Source organism: Dermochelys coriacea, chromosome 4 (assembly GCF_009764565.3).
Source record: "Dermochelys coriacea isolate rDerCor1 chromosome 4, rDerCor1.pri.v4, whole genome shotgun sequence".
In the NCBI taxonomy this organism is placed as follows: domain Eukaryota; kingdom Metazoa; phylum Chordata; order Testudines; family Dermochelyidae; genus Dermochelys; species Dermochelys coriacea.
The window spans coordinates 112023172-112048094 of NC_050071.1; the positions used below are offsets into that span (position 1 = coordinate 112023172).

Here is a 24923-nt window from a genome sequence, read left to right on the forward strand (position 1 = left end):
GAACTTGTCCTGTTCAATATATTCGTTAACGATCTGGAAAAGGGAGTGAACAGTGAAGTGGCAAAGTTTGCAGATAATCCAAAATTATTCAAGACAGTTAAGTCCAAAGCTGACTGTGAAGTTTCAGAGGGATTTCACAAAACTGGGTGACAGAGCAAGAAAAGGCAGATGAAATTCAACATGGATAAATGCAAAGTAATGCACATTGGAAAAAATAATCCCAAATACATATATATCATGATGGGTTCTAAACTAGTTGTTACCATTCAAGAAAGAGATCTTGGAGTCATGAATAGTTCTCTGAAAACTTCAGCTCAATGCACAGCCACGGTCAAAAAGGCTAACAATGTTAGGTACTATTAGGAAAGGGCTAGAAAACAAGAGAAAATATCAAAGTCACTATATAAATCCATGGTGCACCAATACCTTGAATACTGTGTCCAATTCTGGTCACTCCATCTCTAAAAAAGATATAGTGGAACTGGATAAGGTTCAGAGAACAGCAACAAAGATGATCAAGGATATGGAATGGCTTTCCATATGAGGAGACACTAAAAAGTTTAGGGCTGTTCAGCTTAGAAAAGAGATGATCAAGTGGGGATATGACAGAGAAAGATCTATAAAATCATGAATAGTGTGGAAAAAGTAAATAGAGAAGTGTTATTTACCCTTTCCCACAATACAAAAGACAGGCGACGCCTGATGAAATTAATAGGCATCCAGTTTAATACATACAAGAAGAAATACTTTTTCACACAATGCACAATTTACCTGAGAATTTACCTCATTGTCATGGAACATTGTGATGGCCTGGGTTCAAAAAAAGAACTAGATAAGTTCATGGAGGATAGGTCCATCAATGTCTATTAGCCAAGATGGTCAGGGATATAACCCTACGCTCAGAGCTACCCTAAACCTTTGACTGCCAGAAGCCAGGAGGAGGAGATGGGTGGATCTCTCCAAAATTGCCTTGTTCTGTACATTCCCCTGGAAGCTTTGTTATTGGCCACTGCCAGAGCGTAGCTACTGGGTTAGATGGACCATTGCTCTGACTCAGTAGGGCAGTTCTTTTGTTCTTATGATATCTGTAAATCAGCAGGTCCAGATAATTAATGCATTCAAGAGTTTTAACAGACCTGGCTAAGGACCTCGCTAGACTGTTGATGTTGATTTTCAATAAGTCTTTGAGCACCGGAGAAGATCCAGAAGACTGGAAGAAAGCTAATGTTATGCCAATTTTTAAAAAGGGTAAATGGGATGACTGGGTAATTATAGGTCTGTCAGCCTGACATTAATCTCAGGCAAGAAAATAGAGCAGTTGATATGGGACTTGATCAATAAAGAATTAAAGAAGGATAATGTAATTAATACAAATCAACATGGGCTTATGGGCAACAGAGCCTATCAAACTAACTTAATATCTGTTTTTTTTAATTGAGATTACAAGTTTGACTGATAACGGAAGTAGTGCTGATGTAATATACTTTGACTTGGTACAGCATGATACTGACTAAAAACTAAAACAATATAAAAGTAACATGGAACACATTAAATGGATTAAAAGTTGGCTAACAGATAGGTCTCAAAATAGAATTGTAGATGGGGAATTATCAAGTGGGTGTGTTTTGGAGGGTTCCACAGGGATCAGTTCATGGCCCTATGCTGTTTAACATTTTTATTAATGACTTGGAAGAAAACAAAATCGACACTGATAAAGTTTGCAGATGACAGAAATGGCGAGAGTGGTAAATAAGGAAGAAGGCAGGTCACTGATTCAGAGTGCTCTGGATTTCTTGGTAAACTGGGAGCCAGAAAACAACATGCATTTTAATATGGCTAAAACACGCATATAATCAAGGAAGCAAAGAATGTAGGCTATACTTTCAGGATGGGGAACTCTATCCTGGGAAACAGTGACTCTGAAAAGATTTGGGGGTCATGGTTGATAATCAGCTGACCATGAACTCTGCGAGTGACACAGTGGCAAAAGGGCTAATGCATAAACGGGAATCTCAAATAGGAATAGAGAGGTTATTTTACTTCTATACGTGGCACTGATGTGACTTCTGCTGGAATTGTGTCCCCATTCCTGGTGCCCGCAATTTAAGAAGGATGTTGATAACTTTGAGAAGGTTCAGAGAAGAGCCATGAGAATTATTAAAGGCTTAGAAAACATGTCTTATAGTGATGGACTCAAAGAGCTCAATCTATTTAGCTTAACAAAGGGAAGGTTAAGGGGTGACTTGATTACAGTCTCTAAGTATCCACAGGGAGAACAAATATTTAAAAATGGGCACTGCGATCTAGCAGAGAAAGGTATAACATGATTCAACTGCTGAAAGTTGAAGTTAGACAAATTCATATCAGAAATAAGGCATACATTTTTAACAGACAAATTAACCAACCATTGGAACAATTTCTCCATCATTGAATTTTTAAATCAAGATTTAATTTTCTTTAAATAAATGTTCTCTAGAAATTATTTTGGGGAAGTTTTAGTCCTTTTTTATACAAGAGGTCAGACTAGAAAATCACAATGGTCCCTTTTGGCCTTAGAATCTATGTACCTATGATATTTTTCTAGTAAGTTATAAAGCCAGTACCTTTTAATTCTCTTGTTGCTCAGAATGATGCCTCCTCTCCCAAGACCTTTCTCTGGCTTCCTTCCTTTGTGTACATCATTTTCAAGTGTTTTGCTTGGAGCCTTGGAGCTGAGGACAAACTTCAATCTTTGCACATCTCTGCTTCCATTGCTTCCTAATTGTTTTCCTGCTCTCTGTGTTGCTCTTAAGTCTTCTGCATGACTACTTTCTATGCTGTCTTGTCTCAGGCCATACCGTAAAACAGCATTCTGTTTCTTCTGTGCCATACATCTTCACTTCCCTTGTCCACTTTCAAATTTACTTATTAAAAAAAAAAAACCAACCACCCCAAAAACCAAACCAAACGAACAAAAACCCTTTTCACCTCAGGTCTCCTTGCTGATCAAAATATAGGCTTCTTGTGCTTAAAACTGACTTTGTATTGTATCAGTCTGATTAAGATTGCATGGTTGTGGAGCAAGAACTTTGTCTAGATTGTTGTGTACACATAGTACTCTATTAAATTAGAATACGTAGCAATTAACTCACTAGATTGGTGTTGGGTTTTACTTTGTTTCTCCCCAAATATTCTTTGCAATGACAGATGTTTAATTAAAGGCTGTTAAACAATTTAACTCCTCATAAGAACACAAATAAAAGCTATTAATGAAGTAAATATCTGTTTAATTTACAAACATCAGTAGTATTACTGATATCAGTCCAAATAAGACAAAGCACACTGCATTACACATGTACATCTAACTTTTTCCGTAAAAAAAAAATAAAATAAAATAAAATTGAAAAAACATCTGCATTTTTTACAGGGTATCCTGGGATTTACTGAAGAAGAATACAACCCACTATGAATCATTACCAGTTCTACATTGTAATTTAGCAGCAACATATTAACATGGGGAACATTAGGGCAATAAAGTAGTTTTATTATTTGGAAAAAGTCACAGTCCTTGACAGTACAGCCTTTTTTCTTTCTTTTTTTTTTAAAAGGTAAAGAGGTCCAAGGGAATATTAATTTGTAAAGGTCTACTTTCTAGTGTCATTTTCTACACACCATTTTATTTTCTGTAAGTATATATAGGGAAAATTTACTTCTATACATTTGCCATCTAGTGTAAAGACATTTTCTCTCATACGTTACAAGTTCTCAGGAGGTGTCCTGAATGTCTGCTGTATGTGAAAACTGCAGACTATTATCACTTTCTGTTTCAGACACCAAGTGGTGAGATACTAACGAAAAACAACAAAACAAAACAAAAACAAAAAACAAAAACAAAAAAACAGACCAAACACATTTACCCCAAGATGACATGCTATGTTAGTTCTATTGCAAAAAATCCTGATTTTTAAGTCTTTCTTTTTTTTTTTAAACAAAATACAAAAATATCAGGACAAATATAAATTAATATATATTAAAGCATTGAAAAACAGTAAAAGGGATGCCTAAAAAGGTTAAGTACAATGTACTTTGATACAATAAATATTTCTCAATAAAACCGAATACTGTATAGAGCTGTTTAGAACTCAGAGAAACAACAATCCATATTATTACTAATTTATCCATCAATAATCTATTTTTATCATCCCCTTAACATTTATATTACAAAAAAATTAATACTGGAAAAGGGTAGATAAACACTTTTTGTATGCTTCTTTTACTAACATGCTGATATAAAAGTACACATCGTCAGGAGATTTCATGATTCTCACATTTTAACCTCTCCCATCCACTAAATGGGCACCCCCTCTTCTGCAGACGCTTAATAATTATGCCACACAAAATGCATCACATACATTTGTTAAACCAATATAATCTGATTCCCTTCATCCACAACTCTTCCTCAAGTATAACTCTTCCTCATCTATAAGTAAGTAATTGGCATGGTCTGTCAACATAGTAAAATATACTGATATGAAAGTGAAAAAACAAGCCTCATGTTCTGGTCAATTTTTCATCAATGAACTGTAGGTTGAAAGTCATATGTGTATAATATCAGTTTATCTTCAGCATGTTATAAAGAAGAATCCATGTTAAAAGCAGTTACGTTTCCCATCACTGTTGCAATGTTGAAGGGTCTTTTTTTTTCTTCAAAGCTCCTCTCGGTTACGAAAAGTCTCAGTTCAAGTCTCAGTTGAATCTTTTTGCAAATGAAGAAAAAGTCTTTATTCTCTTAATAAAAATAAGTCTGTTCTGTATTTTACAATATATTTCAAATATTTTCACTATGAAGCATTAATTAGTCCGACATGGTCAATAAGTATACAACATTTTCAAAAGACAAGTGTGACAGGGACACATTTAGGAGGGGCACTTTGTACAGCCACACTTCACCACCTTCTCAACCTCATCCACAAATGAGGACCCATCAGTGCATTCAAAAGAATATTTCCGTCTCTTGCTCCTTAGTGGTCCGCAGCACTGCCCACTTGAACATCCTCCTTTACATTCTAGTCTTGATACCTTCTTGGTCGTCTGGCATGCGGCATACCCTTGCTGCTTTTGGTAGTAATCTCTGATTCGTTCCCCTCGACAAGAGATTTCTGTGAAAAACAAAAACCAAAATAATCTATGATTTAAAGATGCAAGTCACAGAATGGTTTATAATACACAGTTTAGCTAAGAAGATGCCATGCTTCTAAATACAATTGCTATTTTAGAGTTTGACTTTCATTATAGATTAGAAACTAATGAGTTCACTTGCGTTACTTTCTTAATGCTGAATTTTACCTTCTTTGTGCCCTCTATTTTCAGTAACATTTATACTGTGTATATATAAACCATTAATAAAAAGTTAGTACAATTACAAGAAAATTGGAAGATAAAATCTTTATTACTCAAATACACACCTTTTGTTCTTACATTGCTTGCAGTTTGTTCTGTTTACCATAGGGAAATGTTTCATAGAGCATGCAATTTAATTTATTAGCTCTGGAGTCTAATATTATTCAGTCTATTATTTAATACAGGCTATACACATTCCACTAACTTCATAAATTACTGAGGTATAAAAACCTCTAAAAATGTGACATCTGATAAAAGTTCTACCAGTCTATTTTAGTCACTCTGATGCACAATACAAAATAAATAAATGCCAGCTGGGGTAAGAGAAAAAAGGGGGGTAGAAAGGAAGTGCTTTGACAGACAAAGGAAAAAAGAAAAAGGTAGGGGAGAAAGTCATCCTGTTTTTATCCATCTCACCTGCATAATTCGCTGTGATATATCAGTTGAAGCTGAGAGGTCAAAAGTAGAGTTTGTGATAAAACTAGGAGCAGAATCATTGGATTTGGCTTCTCAGTTGCAGAAGACAGAGAAACAATAAATACAGAAAGATACAGCAGGTAAAAGGTAATAGTTATATATAGCAAAAATGTGCTTCTCAATAAAAGCAAAAAAAATGTTTTCACAGCAAAACATGATGAAAAAATCTTCGAAGTGTAAATATGTAATTAATGGGAAAATTTGTTAGATTTTTCCCTCACTGAGACAAGCCCTTTACGATGTATTTAAAAAAAAAAGCAACACAAATGTGTATTGTGAAAAAAAATTGGTAATGTTTTGATTGTTCATGTTCTAACACCAAGTAATGATAGCATGCTGAATTATTTACCTTTATCACAGCTGTCCCCAGTGTATCCGCTGCTGCATTCGCAATATGGTTTCCCAAGGCCGGAAAGCCTGCATTTTCCATGTTTACACCTGATGGACTGGCAGGGGTTAAACAACTCTTCCTCTTCATCACAGAGGACTCCCCCATGTCCCTGCAGGCATTTACAACTGTATGAAAATGCATTGATTGGCAAACAGGTACCATGTACACATCTACAGGGGAAACAAGCCCAAGAGAATAAAAATAAATTATTCATCAAAGTTTAGGCTAAGCAACATTAACTACAAATACTTTGGATTGTACTCAAAAAGCAATTGCTTAGAGACTTTTTTTTAAAATGTACTTTTTCAGTGAGAAGCAATTAAGTGGTTTATACAGTTTTTTTTATAATTGGTATGAAAATTTACAGAGAATACGCTGCAGTATAGGGCACTATTCTGTTATTGCCAGAAAACAGCCACTGTAGATGTGTTATGGAAGTCTTGTACAGGTCATAATTAAATAAATCCAGCATTCCTCATGGACCCACACATTTAATGAGAATTGGGAGTGCAAAGAATGCAAGATCTGACCCCAAATGAACAAATTCCTTATAATTAAACTTGATCAGTGAAAAGAAAATGTTACTTACCTGCAATTTTGCTCCTTGAAAGTATCATTTCACAAGATTCTCATGCCTGAGGTTTTGGGCTCTCAGCACAAGACAGGACAGTATCTCCCTAGCTCAAAGCTTTTTGGCCCTCTAAAGGCATGGCAGCCTGGTAGCTGTGCACAATGCCTGCTTCCCTCCCCAAATCCAATGATCATTCACCACTTACTATTATTCCTTCTGGTTACATAACCTTCCAGTCAGTTCCTGATTGCATGAGAAGCCAGTGATGTTTTTTCCACTGGGATCTCAACATCCACTGAGATTGCATCTTATAAAGACATGACACAGGTACTATGATTACTGTTTTGGCCATGAGCCCCGACATTTGTAAAATTGTTAAACTGTCCCCTCCTGGCTCTCATAAACCCCTTCCAATGTACTGCATCCTGTCCTGGGGCTTAAAGACTGCCTTGAGCTGCATCTACCAGGTTGCCAGGTACATTGCTGGAGCACCGAGCCAATCACATTCCTCTAAAAGAAGTATGCTGTTTCCCAGAAGGACAATTTTTAATTTTATTTAATCTAACACAGACTGAAATCTAGGGGGAATTAATTCTTTTTAAGAATCAGGAATTACCTGATTGCCACCTCTTGACTTGATGGCACAGGGTCAATGGTTTTCTTCCTAGGAGGAATTTTATTTCCTGTAACATTCTTCTTGATACACTAGTTTCCTGGACATATATTTGTTTCTAGGGGAACAATCTAAGTGAAGATTCCTGGATGGAGATCAAACCAATCTCAACAGTCCAACTCAGAATCACTCTGATATTTCTCCTTCCTGTCTCCAGCCTCATCACTGGAAACCAAATTATGCTCATCTCCACATTGTACCTTTGGTCCCACATGAGTGATTCAGCGTGGTGTGCTTAAAGGCATGGTAGGAAAGTCAATGCTGCTGGATAAGTCATTGACACCATTTGTACCATGGCTGAGCCTGCTTTCTGCAATCTGCTGCAGGCTGTGCTGAACTGAACGGCATATAGCACAGCTCTCTGCCTTTATTCAATCCTGAGAGTTTCAAAACCAGTACAAACAAGACTCCCAGGGTGCCAAGACCTCTGACCTGCTGCAGCACTGGGCCTGCTGCTTGTTATTCCTGAACCTGTATGATTGGAGCCAGAGCCGGCCCACAACATTTTGGCACCTGAGGCAGGGAGCTCAAATGACACCCCCCATACCCCCTCGCTTGGACCAAAACTTTGAAAGGTCTCAATTCTGCCTTCTTCCTGTTCTACTCCTCTCATGGTACTACTCTGCTACCTACCCCAATAAAGAAGAACAAGTTAAAACTAACAACCTTGTTCAAAAATTTTAAGTAACACTTAACTTTCCAACGCCTGAATAGCAAATGTAACTTTTCTTGTCTGCATCATAAACACTGGCATTTTTATCTGTTTGAATAATCAAAGTGATGCTTTTCGTGCCTTCTTGGTTGCAAAGATTTGAACTGTTTCCTGAAGATCCACAGTCTGGGCCAGCTCATGCTCTATTGAGATGGTTGCAAGGTCGACCAGCCTCTCCTGTGTCATTGTGGAGCGTAGATGCGTTTTTATTAACTTCAGCTTGGAGAAGCTGCGTTCTCCACTGTTAACTGTTAAAGTGTTAGAAGTATAGGCAGAGCAACAAAAGCATTTGGAAAGTGGGTGGTCATCTTATTTGTGCAAATATATTCTAGTACAGCCTTTAGAGTTGATCCTGCTGAAATGTATCTTGAAAGGGCTTTCAGTTCATCATCTAAATCACTTGCATCGATATCACGCTCGTCATTATGTGTCAACACTGTCTCTATTGCCTTGCATTGCTGGTGTAGGTCTTCTTCAGGTATAGTGAGGAGTTTTGGAATATCATACAACATCCCAAATATACTGCTGTGTTCCTTGAGCTGCATGAAATGTTCTTCAACTGACTGTATTGCATAATTTAGCACCTGGTTAAAGAATTCAACTTTGAATTGTTGTTTGGGGTCTCTTATGGAATTATCCTGTGTCTTGTAATCAAAATGTCTTCTTCGTCGGTGACTCTTGTATTCTTGAATGTGTGGGAAAATAGCTTCGGTGTGAAGTTCCTCTGCTAACTTCTGTGCACTCTTCAGAACGTTTTGAAATCCATCATCTGACCGATAAGACTGTAGGTATGACTTTGCTTTGTCCAGTTGTTCCATTGCTCCAGATATATCAAGGTCAACACCTTAGAGTCTCTTGCTTACAACATTTATTTCAAACAGTATGTCATGCCACAGCACAGTATGTCAAACCACACAGAAATTTGAAGTTATGTATGTTTCTGGTGATTCCATTTCCCTCTGCCACTGTTCTCCCACAAACAGTATCTGTCATAGCATTATCCTCTATAATGGCAACTATGGCATCATCTATCTTCCCAATTTGGTGTTTGGTAGGCTTTATCGCCTCCACTCAACTTTCCCATTGTGTGGCACAGTGGTTTCAGTGTCGGAGAGGATGTTCCCAGATGTTGCTTCAAAATTTGCCATCAATGAGTTGATGCAGATAAAAACACATAGATGCTTTGAATTACGTTAAATTCAGCAACCTCAGTAGAAGCTGATGCTGCATCACTGACAAGTTCAATGAATGAGAACTGAGAATGAGAACATAGAGCGGCAGCGAACCAGCGGAGCAGCGGGGACAGCAGAGCAGCTCACAGCAGGAGTTTGCCTGGGACTGGTAAGTATCCGAGTGGTGTGTTTGCTTGCTGAGGAAGTATCCGAGCGTGTGTTTGCTGGGAGGGAGCCTGAGTGAGTGTCTGATTGGCTGCTAGCCTGCAGGGGGCGGGCATTAGGGTGTCTGTGTGTTTGCGTCAGGGAAGCCTGGCTGTTTAAAAATAGCCAGAGCCTCGCGAACCAGCTGAGCGGCAGCGAACCAGCGGAGCAGCGGGGACAGCAGAGCAGCTCACAGCAGGAGTTTGCCTGGGACTGGTAAGTATCCGAGTGTGTGTGTTTGCTTGCTGAGGAAGTATCCGAGCGTGTGTTTGCTGGGAGGGAGCCTGAGTGAGTGTCTGATTGGCTGCTAGCCTGCAGGGGGCGGGCATTAGGGTGTCTGTGTGTTTGCGTCAGGGAAGCCTGGCTGTTTAAAAATAGCCAGAGCCTCGCGAACCAGCTGAGCGGCAGCGGAGCAGCGGGGACAGCAGAGCAGCTCACAGCAGGAGTTTGCCTGGGAGTTCGCCTGGAGTGAGCCCAGTGAGGCTTACATCTTGCCAACGTCTCTGAGGAAGCTCCGTAGTAGGTAGGTGATATGGAAGGGGGGGATTCAGCTGTTGTGACCTGCACTGGATGTGCCATGTTTGTCTTTCTTCCACAGGACAGAAGCGACTTTGTCTGTACAAAGTGCAAGCTGGTCTCCATATTGGAAGAGAAGATTGAAGGTCTGGAGCAACAGGTAACGACCCTGCGTTGTATACGAGAGACTGAGGATTTTCTGGACCAAACTCAGGATAGCCTTCTAGGGGCACAAAGCTCTAAAGATATAGAGCAGGTTGCACAGAGGAGCCAAGAGGCCAGTGAAGAAGCTTGGCAACATGTGACCTCCAGAAGAGGTAAGCGGAATGTCCGGGTTCCAGTAACACAGACACAGGTAACTAACCGCTTTCATGTTCTCTCCACAGGTACCAATGTGGAGAGTGGACCAGATGATATGTCTGGGGGGAGAAAGCGGAAGGAGACTCCGCTGGTTGGGAGGCATGAGATGCGATGTCCTGAGGTTGGGGGTTCCACGACCACCACTCCCAAGAGGAGAAGGCGGGTGGTGGTGGTCGGGGACTCTCTCCTCCGGGGGACTGAGTCATCTATCTGCCGCCCTGACCGGGAAAACCGAGAAGTCTGCTGCTTGCCAGGGGCTAAGATTCGTGATGTGACGGAGAGACTGCCGAGACTCATCAAGCCCTCGGATCGCTACCCCTTCCTGCTTCTCCACGTGGGCACCAATGATACTGCCAAGAATGACCTTGAGCGGATCACTGCGGACTACGTGGCTCTGGGAAGAAGGATAAAGGAGTTGGAGGCGCAAGTGGTGTTCTCGTCCATCCTCCCCGTGGAAGGAAAAGGCCTGGGTAGGGACCGTCGAATCGTGGAGGTCAACGAATGGCTACGCAGGTGGTGTCGGAGAGAAGGCTTTGGATTCTTTGACCATGGGATGGTGTTCCATGAAGGAGGAGTGCTGGGCAGAGACGGGCTCCATCTTACGAAGAGAGGGAAGAACATCTTTGCCAGCAGGCTGGCTAATCTAGTGAGGAGGGCTTTAAACTAGGTTCACCGGGGGAAGGAGACCAAAGCCCTGAGGTAAGTGGGAAAGCGGGATACCGGGAGGAAGCACAGGCAGGAAGGTCTGTGAGGGGAGGGCTCCTGCCTCATACTGGGAATGAGGGGCGATCAACAGGTTATCTCAAGTGCTTATATACAAATGCACAAAGCCTTGGAAACAAGCAGGGAGAACTGGAGGTCCTGGTGATGTCAAGGAATTATGACGTGATTGGAATAACAGAGACTTGGTGGGATAACTCACATGACTGGAGTACAGTCATGGATGGTTATAAACTGTTCAGGAAGGACAGGCAGGGCAGAAAAGGTGGAGGAGTAGCACTGTATGTAAGGGAGCAGTATGACTGCTCAGAGCTCCGGTACGAAACTGTGGAAAAACCTGAGTGTCTCTGGATTAAGTTTAGAAGTGTGTGCAACAAGAGTGATGTCATGGTGGGAGTCTGCTATAGACCACCGGACCAGGGGGATGAGGTGGATGAGGCTTTCTTCCGGCAACTCACGGAAGCTACTAGATCGCATGCCCTGATTCTCATGGGTGACTTTAATTTTCCTGATATCTGCTGGGAGAGCAATACAGCGGTGCATAGACAATCCAGGAAGTTTTTGGAAAGCGTAGGGGACAATTTCCTGGTGCAAATGCTAGGGGAGCCAACTAGGGGGAGTGCTTTTCTTGACCTGCTGCTCACAAACCGGGTAGAATTAGTGGGGGAAGTGGATGGGAATCTGGGAGGCAGTGACCATGAGTTGGTGGAGTTCAGGATCCTGACGCAGGGAAGAAAGGTAAGCAGCAGGATACGGACCCTGGACTTCAGGAAAGCAGACTTTGACTCCCTCAGGGAACAGATGGCCAGGATCCCCTGGGGGACTAACATGAAAGGGAAGGGAGTCCAGGAGAGCTGGCTGTATTTCAAGGAATCCCTGTTGAGGTTACAGGGACAAACCATCCCGATGAGTCGAAAGAATAGTAAATATGGCAGGCGACCAGCTTGGCTTAATGGTGAAATCCTAGCGGATCTTAAACATAAAAAAGAAGCTTACAAGAAGTGGAAGGTTGGACATATGACCAGGGAAGAGTATAAAAATATTGCTCGGGCATGTAGGAAAGATATCAGGAGGGCCAAATCGCACCTGGAGCTGCAGCTAGCAAGAGATGTCAAGAGTAACAAGAAGGGTTTCTTCAGGTATGTTGGCAACAAGAAGAAAGCCAAGGAAAGTGTGGGCCCCTTACTGAATGAGGGAGGCAAGCTAGTGACAGAGGATGTGGAAAAAGCTAATGTACTCAATGCTTTTTTTGCCTCTGTTTTCACTAACAAGGTCAGCTCCCAGACTGCTGTGCTGGGCAACACAAAATGGGGAAGAGATGGCCAGCCCTCTGTAGAGATAGAGGTGGTTAGGGACTATTTAGAAAAGCTGGACGTGCACAAGTCCATGGGGCCGGACGAATTGCATCCGAGAGTGCTGAAGGAATTGGCGGCTGTGATTGCAGAGCCCTTGGCCATTATCTTTGAAAACTCGTGGCGAACGGGGGAAGTCCCGGATGACTGGAAAAAGGCTAATGTAGTGCCCATCTTTAAAAAAGGGAAGGAGGAGGATCCTGGGAACTACAGGCCGGTCAGCCTCACCTCAGTCCCTGGAAAAATCATGGAGCAGGTCCTCAAAGAATCAATCCTGAAGCACTTAGAGGAGAGGAAAGTGATCAGGAACAGTCAGCATGGATTCACCAAGGGAAGGTCATGCCTGACTAATCTAATCGCCTTTTATGATGAGATTACTGGTTCTGTGGATGAAGGGAAAGCAGTGGATGTATTGTTTCTTGACTTTAGCAAAGCTTTTGACACGGTCTCCCACAGCATTCTTGTCAGCAAGTTAAGGAAGTATGGGCTGGATGAATGCACTATAAGGTGGGTAGAAAGCTGGCTAGATTGTCGGGCTCAACGGGTAGTGATCAATGGCTCCATGTCTAGTTGGCAGCCGGTGTCAAGTGGAGTGCCCCAGGGGTCGGTCCTGGGGCCCGATTTGTTCAATATCTTCATAAATGATCTGGAGGATGGTGTGGATTGCACTCTCAGCAAATTTGCGGATGATACTAAACTGGGAGGAGTGGTAGATACGCTGGAGGGGAGGGATAGGATACAGAAGGACCTAGACAAATTGGAGGATTGGGCCAAAAGAAATCTAATGAGGTTCAATAAGGATAAATGCAGGGTCCTGCACTTAGGATGGAAGAATCCAATGCACCGCTACAGACTAGGGACCGAATGGCTCGGCAGCAGTTCTGCGGAAAAGGACCTAGGGGTGACAGTGGACGAGAAGCTGGATATGAGTCAGCAGTGTGCCCTTGTTGCCAAGAAGGCCAATGGCATTTTGGGTTGTATAAGTAGGGGCATAGCGAGCAGATCGAGGGACGTGATCGTTCCCCTCTATTCGACACTGGTGAGGCCTCATCTGGAGTACTGTGTCCAGTTTTGGGCCCCACACTACAGGAAGGATGTGGATAAATTGGAAAGAGTACAACGAAGGGCAACAAAAATGATTAGGGGTCTAGAGCACATGACTTATGAGGAGAGGCTGAGGGAGCTGGGATTGTTTAGTCTGCAGAAGAGAAGAATGAGGGGGGATTTGATAGCTGCTTTCAACTACCTGAAAGGGGGTTTCAAAGAGGATGGCTCTAGACTGTTCTCAATGGTAGCAGATGACAGAACGAGGAGTAATGGTCTCAAGTTGCAATGGGGGAGGTTTAGATTGGGTATTAGGAAAAACTTTTTCACTAAGAGGGTGGTGAAACACTGGAATGCGTTACCTAGGGAGGTGGTAGAATCTCCTTCCTTAGAGGTTTTTAAGGTCAGGCTTGACAAAGCCCTGGCTGGGATGATTTAACTGGGACTTGGTCCTGCTTTGAGCAGGGGGTTGGACTAGATGACCTTCTGGGGTCCCTTCCAACCCTGATATTCTATGATTCTATGATTCTATGCATGGGACAAAAAAAGCTTGAGGGTTTTACTCTCATATCCGTGTCTGCACTCCTCTGTTCTTTCCTCTCATGTTGGCACCATTATCGTAGCCCTGACCTCTCATGTCAGCTATCGCAATTCCCGTATCTTCCAGCTTTTTAAGAAGCACGTTTGTCAGACCATCCTGTAGTATCACCAATGTCAATAAATTCTAGAAAATGCTCTCTGACAGTCACCATTGCAGGAATGTTTTCACTAGGTTCTTTTGTTGTTACAAAATGCACCATTAAAGTCATTTGTTCCGTATGGCTGATGTAAGGTGTGCAGTCCAGAATAACAGAGTAATATCTTGCTGACTTCAGATCTGCCACAATCTTCTGTTTGACTTTTGTTGCCAGTAACTATATGATCTCATTTTGAATTGTTTTTCCAAGGTAGTGGTGTGTGTACATTTCTTGGGTGGTGACTCTTCTTTGATGCTCCTGGAGTATAGCCATCAGCTCCACAATTTTAAGGAAGTTTCTATTGTTTGGCACATACAGCTGATCTGAAGTGTCACACAGTGCTAGGTTTTGGGTAGCAAGCATTCTCACAATGGCAATGAGCCTTTTCAGAACATTTTGCCAGTAAAGAGACTCTGATGCAATCTTCTCTTGATGCTTATCATCTATGGTGGCCTTTAACCGTAGTCTCATCTCAAGCTCTTTCCACCTATGGAATGCTCTCTGGTGATTTGCTGCCTTCTCATGACATGCCAGATTTCTAGTCAGATTTTTCCAGTCCTTTGTTCCTGTAGAACCCAATGTGGCTGGAACATTAGACTGGAAGAGTTTTCAACAAAAACAGTATGCAGCATTCTGGGTTTTTGAATACATAAGCCATGGCCTCTCCACTTTGTCACAATTGGGGATTTCACACCAGTAATGTGTTGGATGGAAACTTCTATTTTCATTGTCTTTGGGGAACATGAAGTTTTTCACTTGCTGTGGCCCATGTAGTACAAGGAAGTCCTCAGGCTACTGCTCAAGTGGGTCCACAGTCCTGGATTATGTAGACGTAAGGAACTAAACTCAGCCACAGCTATTTCTTGCGCCTCCACCACACTCTTCTCTGATCTACCCTTTTCTTCAGGAATGTGCATGGTTCCATCCATTTGAGATGGAGTTATGGATGCTGCAGTAGCTGCCTGAGTGAGGGAAGATATCAGTGTCTTAAGGGCCTAACTGGCTCCTTCAGTTGACTGCCTGTTCTCCTCAAGTGCGTTCAGGGAAGCTCCCTGAGAAGCTGGTGTTAATGAGTCCAGGCTCCTGGGGGTTCTAGAGAGGTACATAAAAGGCTCCTCCTCCAGTCTCTCCCTTCAGCTCCTGTTGCTTTCTGTTATTCCCTCTCACCGTTTCTCCTGCCTGCCTGTTATGTCTCTTGTGCCCTCCTTCCTCCAGCACAGCACTCCACCATCTCTGTGCATCTAGAGCAGAGAGGATACATATGCACCAGCAGCAGACACAATTTTCTACACTCTGGGTCCTAGTGGCGACCCCCCCACAGTCTGGCACCTGAGGCAGCCGCCTCAGTTTGCCTCATGGTAAGGCCAGCCCTGATTGGAGCATTTCAGTCCCCTAGCCTCAGGTCATTTCTAAATACTGCATGTGTTTGGAGTGTGATATCCAGAAGTTTCCAGGCTGAGCTGCACAGGGTCCAGGGTTTCAGCAGTGTCCCAAGGCTACTGGCTCTCATGTGGAACTCTCTGCATTTAGTCCTCTGGTTGAAGCAACTCATTATCTAAGGAACAGCCAGAGCTTAATACATCCAATCTGCGATGTTGTGCTGAGGGTGTCAAAGGCCTGATATGCTCTAAAGAGGTTGTGTTTGACGACAATACAAATTACATCAAGCCAACTAGTAATGAGGATGTGCTAGATTTAGAAGGTAGTTGGATCTGTGCCAATGTCAAGTCTTTACTCCAACAGATCCTTTGAAGAACTCCAGGCCAAACTGGAGTAAAAGAAACATCAAGTCAAGTGCAGTGTCTTAGTCCTTATCTTCAAGGTGCTCAATGGCCAGGACCCAACATATCTAAAATATTGCCAAAAGCTCCAGAATGAGCACCCTGGTGAACAACAGTATTTTTCAGGCACGACGGAACTTTCTACCGTAAGAGTAAAGATCATCTGGGAAGGAGTTAGAACTTTCTTTGGGGCTGGCCAGAGACTGTACAATGAACTATCACAGGAACTAAGGACCATCACCATCTTCCATTCCAAGTGCAAGGTGAACGTCTTCAGCCTGGCCTTCTCCAGGATGAACACACAGAGGAGCGTACATTCAAAGAACATGACATAAAAGTACATGAAAACTTAAAAAACAAAACAGAACACTATGTAGGTTGTCCCCGTGGGAACACAATGAAAGAAAGAGTAAACCACTCATGACAGATTTTAGTCATGTCACTTAATGCGCTACCAGAAGGTGCTGAGACATTCCAGTGACAAAGGTGGTATAGAAACCCATATAGAACAGAATAGAATTCTTTCAGAGGTGCCTCTAATAGGATCTTCAGGTGCTCCCCACACAAAACTTGATGGATGACATTTCCATGTTATATTTGACTTCCAAAGCACAAAATGCAGCAGACTTGCTCATTTGTGATCGACATCTGGCAGCTGCATCTGTTTCTGGAAGCCACTGTGTCTTCCTTTCTTTCTCCTCCTAAGATGCAAAGAAAAGGGTTATCCTGGAAAAGAAACCCCGTGAATAAAAAACCAGGAACTTGGTACTACACTAAGTGCTGAAATGCTTCAAAACTGATGTGGCTTTGGGAGTTGAGTTATAAACTTCAGAGTACTGAAACATTCTGAAGTCAGTGCAAACAAACTGTGGTGAAATAATTAAGCCAAAGCCTCAAAGTTGTCAATAGTATCAACACAGAATATGCCAAAAAGGACACTTAAAATCACTCTGCCCAGGACCTGAAAAACAACAACTCAACAGAATCTGAGCAAAACATAAAGTTAATCCACTGGACATCAAAGGAACATGGTGGTTTTAGGTCATGTAGGCTGGATTATTGGAAAACAAGCAGACAAAAAAAACCAAATAAGCCCCATGTTTTGGAGCTAATTGCAACAATGAGAGATCAATGATAACAGTTCCAAAAGTCCAACTGCAGCTCTCACAGGGAGTTGCTAGCTGAATTATGGTCAAGGAAGTTGTACAGGGAGAGGTAACAGCAAATTGTGATACGCAGAATCATAGACTATCAAGATTGGAAGGGACCTCAGGAGGTCATCTAGTCCAACCCCCTGCTCAAAGCAGGACTAATCCCCAATTTTTGCCCCAGATCCCTAAATGGCCCCCTCAAGGATTGAACTCACGATCTTGGGTTTAGCAGACCAATTCTCAAACCACTGAGCTATCCCTCCCCTACATGACCAGTAGGTGATTAAAAAGCTTTGTGGTAGTGGAGTCCCTGACCTGGTTTGTGCTGGGTGCCCATGACCCAACAATGAGAACCTTGTGAGAATGCAATCTATATCAATGCATCTATCTAGAAAAATATTCAACAGGAATATGCAGTTAAAATGGCTTAGCCAAAATATATTAAAACAACATTGCAAAGCAGGACTTACTAACATCACTGATTATGGACTTAACACAGAAGCTAGCCTGTGAATTGGGAAAAATATCTACCAGCTGAGTCATGTGACAATATGGAAGTATAAAAAATAGCTATGATTAATGTATTTACTCCTTGCTGGGAAACAGTTTATAAAATGAAATACATTTTTCTGAAATACTCTAACAAAATTATGAATACAGAAATGGATGTGGAAAGGAGTACTTGTGGCACCTTAGAGACTAACAAATTTATTTGAGCATAAGCTGAATGCATCCGATGAAGTGAGCTGTAGCTCACGAAAGCTTATGCTCAAGTAAATTTGTTAGTCTCTAAGGTGCCACAAGTACTCCTTTTCTTTTTGCAAATACAGACCAACAAGGCTGCTACTCTGAAACCTGTCATTAGAAATGGATGTGTTTTCATTTGTAAAGCCCCCTGATTATTTCTTATGCCAATCCTCATGTCTTATGTGGATAGTCATATTCACACCAATCTAGTTCACATTGTAGAAGCTGTGCACAAGTACCTAGGTACCATCTGTTATGGCCTTTGGTGGGGCTTAAGAGGTAGAGTACAGAATCTTTGTCACACCATCTGCACTGGGAAATTTCACTCATTAAGAATATTTTTTAAAAAATGAATTGGCATACCCAGGCTATTCCACAAATATACAGAATGCAGTCACATAATGTAGCAGCTGAAGTTTCTGAGTACTCTTCAAATTCAGCCAGCAAAAGACTACACTGCTGTGATCCAACCTTGGAGTACCTTTTAATTCTACATGCACAGTATATTTGTATCTTGCTGAAAAAGTTTGAACTTTAAATTGAATGTACGTAACAGGACAGTCATATTAATATTAGAACATTAAATTATAGCTCTATCTTGAGGAAGGACATACTTATTTCCAAGACAAGGATCATTGGTTTGCTGATCACACAGCAGTCCAGTCCATCCTCCTTCACATTCGCAGGTAAAGCCTGACTGGCTCGTAGCATGGCAGGTTCCATGCACACACACTTTCTTGTGACAGGGCTCACAACCAGGAAGAATTCCCACTTGCAGTGGCACATTTCTAAAGTCCTGCAGTTCACTGTTGATGTACAGATTACGGATGCAGCCATGGAAGCTGGTGCCATTCTGGCCTGGGGACTGGCGTAGTGCTGCAACATTGTTTTTCACAGGCATGCCTAGAAAATGAACATCATCAATTCATGACTACATTGTTTGGTAGGAAAAGTTTTGTATTCTTTTTTACTGTTGTTTTTATTTATTAATTTAAAAAACTGTTCCCAAATAACCATTCATATCTATGGAACACACAATTATCAGAGATGGGCTCAATATCTGGGTCTAGCTATGGTTTAAGTATGGTTCAGTTTAGGCAACAACAAGACATATTACGCTAACCTTGTATCCATGTAAGGTGAAAATTTCACAAGATCAGCGTATCTGGCAACATTTCTACCATCCCGAACTGAAGAGTTCAGAAGCATGCAAACTAAAAACAGAAAATAGGCCTTTCTTGGTTCTGGATCACACCCAAAGTCTCTACTGTAGATACTGTAGATACAGATGCAGGGATTCAAATAGGAACCTCACAGAACTGAAAAGTTTAGGTCTGAAGTTCTGGTTTTGACTCATTTCTAGTAGGTATAGATGACACTGTTTTCTAAGCCTTTATTTTCATTCACAAATTATTTTAAAAATACAGTTTGTGTTGAAATTTAGCATACAGGATCTGATTTTCAGAGATGCTGAGCACCCACAATTCCAGCTGAAGTCCCTGGGAGTTGTGGAAGCTCAACACTTCTGAAAATCAGGCCCACACTTCTTGAATGTGAAATTTTGTATGTGAAAATGTCACAAAAAGTTCAGCTGTCCTGATAGGTACAAATTCACATACCACAGATTATTTTCACAACTGTAAATTCTATTACAATCTACAATTGTTACAGAGGCCACTTGGGGGAGTGAGGTAGGGTCGATATATGTACTGCAATTAAATATATCCTTAAAATTTTTTGGACTTGAATTCAACACTGTGTTCTTACATATTGGTCTAATAATTGTTTCATGAATGCTTAATACTTCCTGGGATGAATAAATTACAGGAGTAACAGCATACTCCAAAGAAAAGTGGAACTTCTAGATACTTGAAGATAAGTGATCCCATTGGTTTGAATAGGACTGATCTGGTCTAAAATTAAAAGCAAGGCAGTTTTAAGTCTGATTAGTGCAACAGAGTGGGAGTGAGGCCGTGTCAGGATTCCCTAGGAATCCTTGACTCAGACTGCACATGGACTACCCTCCCTTGAGAGCACCTGCCCCCCAGTTTCTTAGCCATGTGGGTAGGGAGAAGAAAATAACACTAATAATAAGGAAATAACACTAAGCTTTGACATGCTCTGCAGAGCCAGCCCTTACAAAACAGGAAGAAAAAAAAAACCTATATGAAACAAGACACCAATGCAACATTGCGAGGTAAGAGCCAGGGATTTCTGAATGAAGGTTCCCACAGCAACGGGGAGGAGAGCAAACGTGCATTACAATAGCCGAAATAATATCAGGCAAATATTACAATGTAAGTCAATTCAAAGAAATGTTTCTCTAAAATCAGAGATGCACATATGTAGCCAGTGAAAGACTCACCTACCACATAGGCAAATGTGAGCAGAGGAACAGTTGCTGTGGAAACCTTCACTCTGAAATTACTGATATTTGTGTGTTTAAGAATTCATCCATTATGATGAATTAATATTTTTAGAGCTGTTGATTAATGGCAGTTAACTCACGCAATAAACTACAAAAAAATTAACTGCAATTAAAAAAATTAATCACGATTAATCACAGTTAAACAATAGAATACCAATTGAAATGTATTAAATATTTTTGTATGTTTTACTACATTTTCCAATATGTTGATTTCTATTACAACACAGACTACAAAGTGTACAATTCTCACTTTATATTATTTTTATTACAAATATTTGCACTGTAAAAATGATAAACAAAAGAAATACTATTTTTCAATTCACCTCATACAAGTACTATAGTGCAATCTCTAGCATGAAAGTATAACTTACAAACGTAGATTTTTTTTGTTCCATAACTGCACTCAAAAGCAAAACAATGTAAGCCAGATATGCTAAACATTCATATGTCCTTTCATGCTTCGGTCACCATTCCAGAGGACATGTTTCCACGCTGATGATGTTCATTAAAAAAAAAAAGTGTTAGTTAAATTTGTGACTGAACTCCTTGGGGGAGAATTGTATGTCTCCTGTTCTGTATAACCCACATTCTGCCACATATTCCATGTTATAGCAGTCTTGGATGATGATCCAGCACATGTTCGTTTTAAGAACACTTTCACAGCAGATTTGACAAAACGCAAAGAGGGTACCAATATGAGACTTCTAAGCATAGATACAGCACTCAACCCAAAATTTAAGAATCTGAAGCGCCTTCCAAAATCTGAGAGGGATGAGGTGTGGAGAATATTTTCAGATGTCTTAAAAGAGCAACTCTTCGATGCAGAAACTACAGAACCTGAACCACCAAAAAAGAAAATCAACCTTCTGCTGGTGGTATCTGACTCAGATGATGAAGAGAAACATGCATCAGTCCACACTGCTTTGGATCATTATCGAGCCATCATCAGCCTGGACGCATGTCTTCTGGAATGGTGGCTGAAGCATGAAGGGACATATGAATCTTTAGTGCACCTGGCACGTAAATATCTTGTGATGCCAGCTACAATAGTGCCCCGCGAAAACCTGTTCTCACTTTCAGGTGACATTGTAAACAAAAAGAGGGCAGCATTATCTCCTGCAAATTGTAACCAAACTTGTTTATCGGAGTGATTGGCTGAAGTAAGACTGAGTGTACTTATAGGCTCTAAAGATTTACATTGTTTTGTCTTTGAGTGCAGTTATGTAACAAAAAAAAATCCACATTTGTAAGTTCAACTTTCATGATAAAGAGATTGCACTATAGTACTTGTATTAGGTTGTAATCAAAATAAATATAAAATGAGCACTGTAAACTTTGTATTCTGTGTTCTAATTGAAATCAATATATTTGAAAATGTAGAAAACATCCAAAAATATTTAAATAAATGGTATTCTATTAATGTTTTATATTGCGATTAATCGCGATTAATTTTTTTAATTGCTTGACAGCCCTAATATTTGTACACATGCACCATACACAATGTATATAGTTTCCTTGCTAGGACACTAGTCTCGCAGCAATATCCACACAGGAACACTCTTATGCATGAGCAGAGTCAAGAACAAGGTCTGGCCCATCCTTATCCAACTGTCACTTTGTGGACTAAATCAGAAGCAACAGAAAGAGTGGTTACTTACTTTACATACTGGAGTTCTTCAACATACTTTAGTTCACACAGATCCAACTGTAAGCATGTGCAGGCCTGGAATTTCTTAGCCAGCACGATCCACTGGGATTGTGCACGAGGTTGCATGCCCTCACGCCCCCTATTGTCAGTGTATAAAAGGTGGAAGCAGCCCCAACCACCCCTCCATTTCTTTCACTAGTACAAAAAATCCAGGTAAAGACTCTGTATCAGTAGGGAACGATGGCAGGTTGTGGGATCCACGTGGACAAAGGCATCTTGAAGAAGTCCAGTTATTGCATGAAGAGCAACCTCTCTTCTCTGAGCATTTGTCCACACAGATCCCACTGTAGGTGGCTAGCAGTTACTTCTCAAGGAGGTGAGTGACAGGAGTTCTATTTAAATAGTGACTGTAGACAACCCAGCCAAATTAGACATTTGATCTAAAAGGCACCACAATGGACTAGTGATGAACTTATGAATAGAATTCCAAGTTGCTGCTCCAAATCTGAGAAATAGGGACCCTCTAAAACAAGCTATTGTTACCATCTGATCCCTAGTAAATTGTGCCCTAAATCAAGAGGGAAGAGGTATTTTGTTTAATGAATAGTACATCTTAATGCTAACTGTAGCCCATTTAGAGAGTATTCGACAGCACACAGCCTGCTCTTTAGACTTACCACCAAAAGCCACAGAGAGTCTGGATGATTTGCAAAATGGCTTTGTTCTGAAAAGGTAAAAGAACATAGCTCTAAGAATATCTAGCTTATGTTGTTTTGGCCTCTGCAGGAGAATCATAAGGTTTTGGAAAAAATACTGGTAAGTGTATACATTGATTTATAGGAAAACCTAAAACCACTTTCAGTAAAATTTTTTGATGTGGTCTGAGAATAACCTTGTCTTTATGAAAAATGATGTAAGGGAGTCTTGCCATCAAAGCCTGAATTTCCCAGAAAGTGGAGGTGATGGCTACCAAAAATATCAGTTTAGCAGAAGTGACAGAGAGAATGTGATGACATAGGATCAAAGGGAGGGTTCATCAAAGACAGGAGAACTACATTCAAGTCACAGGTAGGAAACAACACATTAAATTGGGGAAATGCATGAATTAGGTCCTTTAAAAATTTAAATATCATTTGCCAACACCAGATGGAGCACTAGGCCTTGGTTCAGCAAAATGATGTCTGAGAAGTTCAAAAGTCAAAGAGATGGTCTGATGGATAGATGCATCAGGTCAGAATACCAGAACTGATGCAACCGTGCTGGAGCTACCATTGTCACCTGGTCCTTGTCCTGATACAGCTTTTTGAAGACTCAGGAAGTTAGCAGGGTGAATGGAAAGGCATAAAGCAGGTTCTTTCTCACGGAATCAGAAATGCATCTGCCATAGATCCTGGTCTTACTGCTTCCCAGGAATGCCTTCCTGGTTAGCAGAGTGGCGCTCAGCTCTGTAATGTTTATTTGCAACTGAAACACTGCTCAGGACCACATACCCTGAATCTGAAAAAAGCCCAAATAAGCACCTCCACGCAGGATTGATTCATCCACCACAGAATCTTTGAAGGCGGTGGTGGATCAAACAGAATACACTAGCATACATTTTGAGTGTCTGTCCACCAAAGCACAGATTACAGTATTTTCAAAAGCACATCTACCAGTAAGTCCATGCTGCATTTGATTGGCTGATAATCAAGCCCTGAAAGGGTCAAAGGCTCATTTTGCACATGGAATCATATATGTCCATGCTGCCATATGATCCAGTAAATTTAGGAGACCTTTCACTGACAGTTCAAAGACTATTTGAAGACTGTTTTCATCATATCCCCTTAGTCTTCTCTTCCCTAGACTTAATATGCCCAGTTTTTTCAATCTTACTTTATACACCACATTTTCTAAACCTCTTATTAGTTTTATTGCTCTCCTCTGGACTCTTTCCAATTTGTTCACATCTTTCTTAAAGTGTGGTACCCAAAATTGAATACAGTACTCCAGCTGAGGCCTAATGAGTGCTGAGTAGAGCAGAACGATTTCTTACCGGGTCTTACATACAACACTTCTGTTAATACACTTCAGAATGACTTTGCCTTTTTCGCAATCACATCACATTTTTGGGCTGATCCACTATAACCCCTGGAAGCTTTTCTGCAGTACCACTACCTAACCAGAAATTCCCCATTTTGTATTTGTGCATTTGATTTTCCCCTCCTAAGTGCAGAACTTTGTAACTGTGTTTATTGGATTTCATATTACAGATTTCAGATCAGGGAACATGAAATGTCTCTGAATCATGAGATCTGTGACAGGAGGGACTCCCTTCAATGCTACTCTCAGGAATCAATCTACGTACAGGAGGAGATCTAGGAGAAGGGCTTCTGCTACCATTAGAAGATTATGGTGACTCAGATAAATAAAATTATTTTAAAAGAAGTCAAATCCCTGAGGTGTAGAAACAGGAAGAGACTCAGACATGACAGCATGAGCAGCAGGCAATGGTACTGTAGAAGTTGGATGCAAAGAGGTTTTCATTTTCAACAAACTGGGCTCCAGTATCAGCACAGATTTGGATACCACAGGTAAAAGAGAAATATCTAGTGAAGGGGACACTGCTTCCAGATAGATGGTTAGGTCTGAAGGAGATCTAAAAGCAGCCATGACAGACATAGGAGGCAGTATTGATGACAATGGTACCACGACTAATGGTACTGATGTGGGAGTCTTAACAGAATTTTTTTTTTATCATAATGCAATACCTATGAATCTGCGGCATCCAGTACCGATACCAACATGGTACTCAGGAAACAGTGGTAGTTACCTGAGATAGAGGGGGTAGAACTGCTGCAGAAAAACACAATCCCACAATCTC

At 41.1% G+C, this 24923-nt stretch overlaps 1 protein-coding gene across 1 annotated transcript in view; it reads right to left on the bottom strand.

Annotated features, from left to right (window-relative positions):
* Positions 1–3245: 3245 nt before the first annotated feature.
* SLIT2 (slit guidance ligand 2) overlaps positions 3246–24923 on the bottom strand; it is a 194954-nt gene continuing 173276 nt past the window's right edge. Inside the window, exons 32-34 of the mRNA XM_043514071.1 lie at positions 18602–18890; positions 6206–6417; positions 3246–5138 (exon numbers count right to left, since the gene is read on the bottom strand). Of these exons, the coding sequence (XP_043370006.1) occupies positions 4897–5138; positions 6206–6417; positions 18602–18890 (743 nt within the window). The 3' untranslated portion in view covers positions 3246–4896. The remainder of the gene's footprint in view (positions 5139–6205; positions 6418–18601; positions 18891–24923) is intronic.